This window comes from Empidonax traillii, unplaced genomic scaffold, assembly GCF_003031625.1.
Source record: "Empidonax traillii isolate 1590-97213 ecotype Southwest subspecies unplaced genomic scaffold, ASM303162v1 scaffold134:size1062425, whole genome shotgun sequence".
NCBI classification, from domain to species: Eukaryota; Metazoa; Chordata; class Aves; order Passeriformes; family Tyrannidae; genus Empidonax; species Empidonax traillii.
Window position 1 is genome coordinate 208,913 of NW_020955327.1, and position 10,355 is coordinate 219,267.

Below are 10,355 nucleotides of genomic sequence, written 5' to 3' on the forward strand. Positions count from 1 at the left end.
CTGCAAACAGGCAAATAGCATTTTTGTTTTCTCTCACTGAATTAGGTGTGAGGTGTAGCTGCTCCTTCTGCCCTCCTATGGGGTGTTTACAGTTGCTGCTGTTGCAGTGGACAGTCATGTCAGTACTTATGTGCTCAGAGGGGTTTTTTTTCCCAGAGCACTTGTGAGGGAGAGCAGTTGGAGTGTTGCTTTCAGCTGGGTGTAATATCATGGAAATAAATGAAAGATCAATACTATTCTTAGTTTTCCATTTATAATAGCTACTCGCTGAAGATGAGAGGAGAAGAAAGGAGTACAGTAGTTTCCTTTCCACCTGTAATTACAGAATAATCTATATTTTATGTAAAAATAGGTACATTTGGTTTTGAAGTAATAGGTGCTAATTGCAGTAGCTTGTTCAGCTCTAAGATATGACTGTGTCCACAGATGCTGCACCTGGTTTGTACTTAAGGCAGTGTTTGTGTGTACACTTGGTTTGTTAGTTTTGTGACTGCTTTTGTGTACAGTAAATTTCATGGTTGAAGTGGCTTTGCATAGTACAGCCCAAAATGTTTCAACACTTAGAGTTGTTTAGACCTTCTGAAAGGTATGGATTTTACAATATCTTCCCCATAATTTTTGTAAGTCTTAAATTTTTACATTTCACCTGTAGTTTCCTGCCGAAAGATATCTTAGATTTTAGTATAGGGTGATCTTTCCTAATCTGCCTAAGCCCTTCAGTGATTTAATGATTAACTAGAAGACAACGGCGCTGCAGGTTGCGAAGTACAACCTGTATGCAATGCCTGCTTTTGAAAAATCATTTTTAACCAGTACAGTGTCCTTAGAGTCCAGGTAACAAGTGGTTGCCCTGTTTTGCCATCTTTTTCAACAACAGCATGAAAGAAACCTGTGATGTGTATCTAAGGCAACAATTTTTATTTTTTTATTTTTGTTAGCAAAGTGATAACTTTGCAACTTGTTTGTCTTTATGACTTGTTTGTTCATTTTAAAAGTTGAAAGTAATTACCCTCTTGCTGAGAAATCAGCAGCTCAGACTGTTGATTTAAGTTATTATGTGATTGCTGTTATTAAGTTCCTTTGCTTAGGAAAATATTGCACAAATTTGACAATTAGACATTCTGGGAAGAGATACCCGTTCTTGATGATTTTATTTAAGTCTTTATTTGTTTCAACATCTCCCTTTGGTGTTCTTGTTAGCATGATTGCCACCGTTTAGACAATTGTTTTGCCTAAACTAGGAAGATTTTGAAACAAACAACAAACTAAATTAAACATTTTGTTTAGCTAATTTTTAAACATCATTTATCCCTTAAGCAATGAGGGATGCTCTGCCCACACAGTAGTTTTTGTCTGACGCAATTACGGATCAATTAATTTGAGAGAACCTGATTATAAGCTTGGTGGGAATAATAGGGAAATTTCATGAGAAATTTGTATTTTCTTTTTTTATCTGTAGCTTTTTTTGATGACAGCTGTACAAGCGAGGCAGGAAAACAGAAAACATAATTTAACATAATGTGGCTGTAGAGATAAGCTTCCATGACTAGAACATGTTCTGTAACTTTGGTTGAGTTGTTAAAAGGGTCCTTGGTCATGGCCAGCTGAAGAGACCATGACTAAAATAAACTTTTCCTGGATTATTTAGAATGTACCAAGGTAGTGTCATTTTTTTTTTTGGTTCTGATGTTTACTTATTCCTTTCTTGAATGTTGATTCAATTTCTAGTATATTTAGAGAAATACAAATATCCTACGTTTTTCTACATCAGTCAAGTTCATGGGTCAAATATGCAAAAAGAATTTGTGTAAAATTGTACATTAGAGTTTGCAGAAGTATTCAGCATCTTTTTTTTTTCCTTTCATGTTCAATCCAATGGTTTAGCAGGGTGCTTACAGAGATCTCCTGCATTTAAACCAGTGTTATGTAAGAATAACAAATAATCTTCAGAACCTAAGGCAGGTAGCTGGATTTTGAGTCGTCTGAATCGATGGATATTCAGACAATATGATTTCAGAAGTGTTCCCAAGGTTTCACTTTTCCAAAGCAATTTAATTTTTACAATTGCTTTGATATGCATTAAAAGTTTCCATTCAAGAAGAAGTGTTGCTAGATAATGCAGAAAGAAAACCTAGATGTTCTCTCCTGATAACTTCTGTATAGTCCCTACACATAATTCATGTAGACTGTGTAACAAAATGTGATCTGGAGAGAGTTTGAGGGTTTTTTGTTCTGTGGATTTTCATACAGATAGGCACCATCTGTCCACACATGCCACTGTCAACAGAATTACCAAGTGGCCACGTGCAGCAGTCTGATGTGAATCTTTGTGTCTTCTCCTTTGAGTGTTTTGATCCACAGAATTTGTACTCATGTGAGACTCAACACAAAAGTTACTGGTAGTGCAGTGGTTGCTTTAAGGAAAATATATTTGGTTGATTTATTGAAATGCTAATCAGTGCAAACAAAGGGAAGAAGTTTTCTGAAGAGTAGGGCAGATGGTCTGGATCTGTCCCCTAAGTCTGTTTTCAGTCTGCATGTGAACAGAAAGAAAAGGAAAAAAACAATGAATGCAACCTTAAAGAGAACTGGCAGCAGCTGCTTTTTTTAAGGAAAATACCTGATTTTCTGTCAGTCACTGCTTTGTGGAGCTTTTTTCCTCAATTATGAAAACCGACAGAGTATGGAATGTTAGGACTTTAGAAAGCTGACTGTTAATTAGTTAAATTTGTTGCTTCTAAAAATATATAGATAAGCTGTGATGAAAAAAAACAAGACAGTTATACTTCTAACATAACTAATTTCACATACCTTCAAGAACCTGTTTGTTAAATCTGCTGAAGGCATGTGTGTAATTAGAAGGCTTAAATACAATATTTTGCCAGGATGTGTAGCTGAGCTTTTATGACAGTATTTGAGTAAATTTATAGGCAGAATATTTTTAAACCCAAATAAGCCAAACCGCACTGCTTCAATGTCCCTTGAGAATAGAGCCATTTCCTGAAGTGTGTGTAGCCACTGCGGGAGCTGAAGTTGTTTATTTTTTCGAGATTAAATTTGGCTGCGATCTGTTCCAACACTTGACTGGAGAACCTTCACAGCCAGCACGACTCTGAACTGCCTGCCACTCACCTTGCCTTTCCCAGCCCAAGTATTAACACTTGGATGGGGGATCAGCCTCTCCCTTTCAGTTATGAATTACAAACTAGAGAGGATCAGGTATCCAATAGTTAGGCTAACTAACTAGGATGGCTCTGAGTTAGAACCACAGCTCAAGAAGGTGAAGGCCTTAGGTGAAGTCAGAAGTAGAGAGATTGCACAGCAGGCTGCTGGTGAGAGTAATAACTTCTGGTCTTGCCTTTCCAACATAGCATCAACCATCAGAGGTTATTCAGCTGCATTTAAAAAAAAAAAAAAAAAAAAAGCCAATAAGATGAGAAGGCCAAAAGTGGGAATCTTTAACCTGCCCCTGTAAAGATGAGCTGCTGGTAATATGTGAGAGCCACTTGTTCATGTATATCTTGGGCATGCTTTTTCATCTCGATGTGCAAACTTCCAGATGCTGAACCAGGCCATATTTGGAAGGAAAGAGACTGTAGCGTTGTTAAGTTATAAAAACAAATGTCTATTCAAACAAAGCTAAAAGTTCTGATGTGGTCACACAATGCGTGACATAGAAAGAGGTATTCTCCTCAAACAGTCAGATGCTCTGGTCATTTAGAAACTCCATTCACTGTCATCTGCTGCACTGCTTGCAGTTCCTCTCTCAGGCAATTGCATGTTTAGGGAATAACATTGTTCAGCTGGTCTGTAAAATATTTGAAACTTGTCCTACTATAAGCCAGTCAGAAGATTAGTAATATTGTCTGAGTTTTGTCATTGTTGTCACTGGCTAATTATTAGAGCAGAAAGTAATTTTTGAGCCAGACTTGCTCTAGTTTATGTGGGGAAGTGGCTCTGAAGTCTTGTGTAATTGTGTGGGTTGAAGTTTGGTCTTTAGTTCTTATTCTCTGAGCAGGGGTGTAAGCTTAGGTAATTACAGTGGGCAACATAAGCACCACACCCTGCCTGTAGCTATCAAAAATAGGAATATGCTCCATTGCACTCTTTTTATGGAGACAACCCCAGGGCAGATGTTCCCCCTCATTGTAAGCCTTGCTGTGCCAGGGGCACCTCAGCTGGGGTAGGGGGTTTGCAGCACAAATGCTGCTGATCTGAGTGCTACCTCTAACCTTCCAGATTGCTGAGACTAAACAGTCTCAGAGTTTCAGCAGAAATGGAAATCTGAGGAAAGGTATGGTAGAATACACATCAGATATTACAGTAGCCCAGCAGGGGAAACGTTTTAACAACCTCACATACCCTTAACGGACTTGGTGTTCCCCATGTCTTAGATTTGTGAAACCTCATCTCACTTTGTGGATGCTCTTCTGAGGAGTGGCATTTGAGATGTGACACTTCCCTTTCAGAGCTTTCTTCTAGCATGGGCACAGCATAGACAGAATTTAACCCCCAGTCGTGGAAGGTACATGGGGGAAAGCCTTTGCTGTGCGCTTGGAATGAGGCATTGAATGTCTCTGTCTCCATGGCACGGGACACACAAGAAAAACCGTACACTGGCAACTCTGTGTTTGCTATCTGGAAAAATGATGTTAAGCCCTTGTGTGCCAGGGAGAAAAGAAGAAAAAACATACCTTTTGTACAAAAAGAGCGAGTGACTTTTAACCTGCACAGAGGTTCTTTCGTGGCATCCATCTTCCCTCTCCTGGTGCGCTGTGAACCACAGCCTTCCAGCGCAGTACAGGCTGAACAGACTTTGAATTGCCACCTCCATGGTAAATGCGATGTTGAGTCTGAAGTGGTTGCAATGTGTTACAAGTCAGTTTGCTTATGCTGCCTGCCTGGATTCCTACCCTTATGGAAGTTTCAGAAATGTGCCTGTCACTAAGAGCAGTGGACGAAGCAGTCTTCTTGTCAAGCTACTCCATCAGTGCAGTGACGCTTTTCAAAGTGCTGCTTTTCCATTTCCTTTTAAGTATATTAGGATGGAGCTTCTGTCAGCCCCATTGGCAATTATTTCATAGCCTGATGAACATGAGGATCCCAAAGTGCTGCATGATTATTCAGGTTAAATGCTTTCTTTATTTGGTCTCTCCTTTTCATTTACCCATCTTTCATGTGCTTAGCCTTAACGTTTTGCTTCTTTTTAGACCTTCACCCGTACAGTCATCCTCACCAAATCTTAATTTTGTGGTGGTATTGTAAATTGGTTGACATTTTTCGAGCACATTACCTCCCTGACCTGAGTTCTCTTTGCAGCTCATAGACTGCAGCATTTACAAGTTCTCTGGGCTTGCTGCTTGCTCAAAGAAAGATTTGAGATATATATACTAATGTGATGTAATATGGTAAGGTTTGTACCTACCATTTATCATCTTCTAGTCTGCTGATGATAATAGGAAGTGATGAAGTAGAAAATGATGGGGGGATAATATTAATTTTAAAGGGTTTTTTTCCAGCATTCTGTCCCTGACCTGTGAGATTTTGTTTGTTTGTTTAGATCTACTGGAGAAGTCTCGTGTTGTAAAGCAGCCAAGAGGTGAAAGAAACTTCCACATTTTCTATCAGATACTGTCTGGTGCATCAGAAGAGTTTCTCTGTAAGTGCTGCCCTTGTGCCATGTTCAGATACAAAGTGTTCTTTGTATTTAATGTGCTGTTTTTGTGGAAAATGTGATATTGATTAATTTTTTGAAATTTTTGCTGGTAGTGGCAACAGTAGTACCTGAAGTCAATAAATGCTTTGATATTATCCAGGTACCTGAATCAAAGTTGTCTTTGCAGTGTATTATGAACAGATAAGAAAGTCTGTTCTTCTTTAGAAGGCTTATAATTAAAAGATCCTTGAAGAAAATTTCATCCAATAATGACAACAGTTCATGTTCTTGGGTAAAATTGCAACTAGCAGGAATGCTGTTACCAGTGATACTATTTGATTTATTAGGCAAACTCAAACTGGAGAGGGACTTCAGCAGATACAACTACCTGGGCCTTGATTCTGCCAAGGTGAATGGAGTGGATGATGCTTCGAACTTCAGAACAGTCAGGGTAAGAAGTAGCAGGGGTTGGCTGTGCACTCAACACGGATGCAGAGTTCTTACACCCCTCTGTCTGTTGGTTCGTGCAGTGCTGGGCTGGGAGGGCTGTCTTTTCTCAGTGCTGGCACTCCTTGTGCACAGAATGTGTTTGCACAGGGAAGCTTAGCCACAACTAGAGAACAAGAAGGCCCAAGTTTGTGGAGTATTCTTATGGGAATACAAAAAGGACAGGAAAAAAAAATGAAATAAAAATTTAAAAAAAAAAAGGAAACGAAAAAGTAGAAAAAAAAAAGGAAGGGGGAAAAAAAAAAAAAAAGACCAGACCCCGTGGTCAGATCATGGGAAAAGTTAGGCTGTGTAGTGGCTTATGATGGCAGTGACTGAGCTTCATGAACCAGGTGATGCCAACCAAGTCAAAATAAAATCAGGGCTGGGATGATGCTCATGATGATTTACTGTGCTGTTTTTGTGTGATTGTACTCAGGGACAAGATGACTACAGGACCTTGGTATGCAAATTTAGATTCTAAAAGTTACTGGTCTGAGAAGACAGGAGTACCTGTTCATTTGACTGTGAAATATTGGGTTGAGTTATAAACTAAATTAAGTGGCTAAAAAAGGTACTACATTTTAGAAACCCATATACTGAATGAGTCCTAGAAGCAGACTGGACTGAATGCCAGCTCCATTATCACATCTCCTTTAACCCCTCTTTTGTATTAAAATACTTACTTATCCAAGCATAGAAATTATACCGTGTACTTTTTATAGCAAAAGTGTTCATAAAACATTTCCAATTTATGTTAATGCAGATAATCCATAAATTTCTCAAATGTGATCTGTTTAAATGTAGATATTTTTATCTCATAATTTTATCTATCCCCTTTCCAGAATGCTATGCAGATTGTTGGGTTTATGGATCACGAAACACAGTCGGTTTTTGAAGTAGTGGCAGCCGTTCTGAAATTGGGAAATATTGAATTTAAGCCTGAATCTCGTGCAAATGGCCTAGATGAAAGTAAAATCAAAGATAAAAATGGTAAGATGAGACTAGTGATGGGAGGAAAACCACTAATTTGTCTGAAGTCATTATTAATTTTGTCATTTCTGCAGACATACAATATCCTTACATGTGAATTAGATTGGTTCCAGAGCTCACCCTCAGGCAAATATGGGTTGAATTCTGTGCAATTTTGATTGCTCTATTTGAAATTCAAAAATGATAATTTTTTTTTTCAACTTTATTAACACTTTATTCCGAAATGTTAAATGGTGCTGTGTGTGTGTGCTTCTATTTCTGCCACTTGGTTTTTCTGCAGTGGAGGCTTTTTTGTTCTTTTGCAGTGATTATCTCTGCCTGCATTGTCAGATTCATTTGGTGATATTTTTGCATTTGATACATTTTGAAACTTCATTTATTTTCATTTGAAAGTTTTTCATTATGAAAAGTAGTCTGTGATAAATGGGGGGGAAATTTCTTCACAAAAATAACTAGATAGAAAGTGCTTTCAAAACCAATAACTCTGTTTCCTTGTGCTGTGCGTATTTTTAACAACTTTGCTTGTCAGGGTAGTGGGGAGAGAATGTGACACTTCTGTTAAAGAGCATCTATTTTGGAAAAATGCTACAATACTTAAAAGCTAGTAGTTTTGGGGAAGAAAAAGCAATGGTTAGGAAGGATTCATTGTATTTACTCTTTGCTTTTTGATGCTAGAACTCAAGGAAATCTGCGAGTTGACGGGTATAGACCAGTCTGTCTTGGAGAGAGCCTTCAGCTTCCGGACAGTTGAAGCCAAACAAGAGAAAGTTTCAACAACACTGAATGTGGCTCAGGTAAAAAGAGGTCCTGATTTTGTAGGAAAGAATTACTTTAAGTGGCAGTTTATTCCACGTGACTAAATCATTACTACCCAAATAAAAACTATATCTAATAGGCTGTACTGAATAAATTACAAGCATAAGCGTGCTTTTTTTTCTTCAGCAGTTTTTAAGTGTTCAGATACACTGGATGTTTTGTTTTCATGTGTGAATTAACTTTCAAAAGATGAGGGATAGGAGAACATTGTGGAGAATGTTGCGGAGATTGAAAAAACAAACAGTCCCGCACAAAACACATGCTGCAAGTGTTGTGGCAGACTGTTTTCATTTAGGGTGACTGCTGTGATTGCATGTGAGTTGTATGCCTGGGGCTGCTGAGAAACTTCTGCTGCCAGTGTGAATTTATCTTTCTGTAAGGCTGCAGAGCCAGGGTGATTGCCACCTGTGTCTCATCAGCTCAGGCTAGCAGGAATGTGGTTTCTCTAACTGCTGCTGACCAGGTCCCTTTGCTTAGGATTACGGTGGGGGATGTGAGTCTTTAGAGGGTATCTGGAAGAGCAGGAAGGGAGTTGAAGTGCTTGTGATTGTGGCTGCTGTTCCAGCCAGCCCGTGGCCAGGAAGGCAGACGGATGTACCACCAAGCTACTGATGCTGCCCAAGTGTCCTGGCACCCTTTGTCTGGCTCCCATGCCTGTTTAGGCAGAGCCAATGCTGCCTGTGCTGGTCTTACTCAGTTCATAGCACTTTTAAGATATGTCAGTGACAGAAAAAGGTTTGGTTTAGCCCAGCTTTTGTAACGTTTTTTCTTCTTTTTTTTTTTTTTTTCTATTTAGGCTTATTATGCCCGTGATGCTCTGGCTAAGAATTTATACAGTCGACTGTTCTCTTGGCTTGTTACCAGGATCAATGAGAGCATTAAGGTACTGTCGTTCTGTGCCTGTAAAAAAATCAATTTAAATCCTTTAAATTAAAGTGGACAGTAAAATTGTATTTACCAGTTTCATTTTTCCTGGTTGTACACTGTTACACGTAAATAATTGTATCACAGCTCAACAAATTGTTCTCTGCTCTGTTTTTAAGCTTATAAAAATATTTACGTTAAGTGTATTTTTTGGGAAACCATACTTAATATTTTAGTTTACAGATTTTGACAGCCTATTTATGAGATACAATAATTTTCTTGATTCTCAAGTATGCAATGCACAGATGACTGACTCAATCTTTAATTTTTTTTTTAAGGCACAAACAAAAGTGAGAAAGAAGGTAATGGGGGTGCTGGACATCTATGGCTTTGAAATTTTTGAGGTAAGACCTTTGTAATGGTAAACATTTAATGAGAGAGCTGCTGCTAAAGGTTGATAGAGCAGTTCATGAATGTTTAATCAGAATACGTGTAATTTGAATCAATTGTGTCATTCCTGACAGAAAAACATTAGAAAAAGAAGCCAAAGAGAGATGTCTTAGCATGTCTAGCAATTGAAACAAATTTATGAAAGCCAAACTTGTGTTTTTTACATATAGAAAAATAAATATTTATGATGGATAAACTAAATATATTTTGTTGTGACAAACATTCTGAGCATAGGAGAAACTCTGGCACTGTCATTTCTGCCCTTAGGCATTTTGTGCATGTCTTTGAACAAGCTTTGTATCCTGTAAAACAGAACCAAAAAACCCTGGCACAACAATAAGTATACATTTCTCCCTGTCAAAGTTAAACAAGGAATTATATTGTATTTCATCTCAATACACATAGATAAATATTCTATACCGATTCCTAGCTAACAATCTGTGGCTTACTGATGTTTATTTACAGTAGTATTTTTAGACTAGTGGTCAAAACAATCAACCAGGAGGTTTTAATTGGGTTAGAGAGCACTAAGGACAGGGAATTTTCATAAATCTTGTTCTGACAGGTTTTTTTAAGAGATTTATAGATCTTCGGTGGAATCTGTATGTGTTCAAACTAGAAACTCATCTAGGGAGAAAAATCAGCAGAAAACATGAAGTCCTTATCCACTTCCCTACATTCCTCTTGAAAATCCAAAGAATGTGTTTAAAATGTATAGAATAATCCAGAAAAGGGTAATTGTTCATGTGAGAGTGGTGTAAGTTTCCTTTCAGAAGCGTAACATCCAAACATGTGCAAATCAAAATACCTCTATGAAGAGGAAGAAGAAATCTGATACTTGCTTCGAGGGTTTACTGAGCGAGGTTGCACTGTTTGAATTAAACATAAGAGCATATTTATGAAAATGCAGTGCAAGAGAGGAGGTGGCTGAATGGAGAACTCGGTGCCAGATCTCTTCAGAGCTGGTCCTCGGCATACCTTTTGGAGAGCTGGACGCTGGAATGGTACTGCTGGCATCTTTGGGCAGGACTCTTGTTTCCACTAGTTCTTTCGTGTTTGATTAGGATAGATATGTATGATAAGGTGGGAG

The 10,355-nt window shown here is 38.3% G+C and overlaps 1 protein-coding gene across 6 annotated transcripts in view; it reads left to right on the forward strand.

The window, feature by feature from the left end:
- Positions 1-10,355, forward strand: part of MYO1B (myosin IB) — a 113,747-nt gene that overhangs the window by 61,216 nt on the left and 42,176 nt on the right. For all 6 annotated transcript variants that reach the window (XM_027883757.1, XM_027883759.1, XM_027883760.1 and 3 more), the window contains 6 exons: positions 5,561-5,659; positions 6,004-6,107; positions 6,988-7,135; positions 7,811-7,929; positions 8,748-8,834; positions 9,154-9,219. In XM_027883757.1, the coding sequence (XP_027739558.1) occupies positions 5,561-5,659; positions 6,004-6,107; positions 6,988-7,135; positions 7,811-7,929; positions 8,748-8,834; positions 9,154-9,219 (623 nt within the window). The remainder of the gene's footprint in view (positions 1-5,560; positions 5,660-6,003; positions 6,108-6,987; positions 7,136-7,810; positions 7,930-8,747; positions 8,835-9,153; positions 9,220-10,355) is intronic.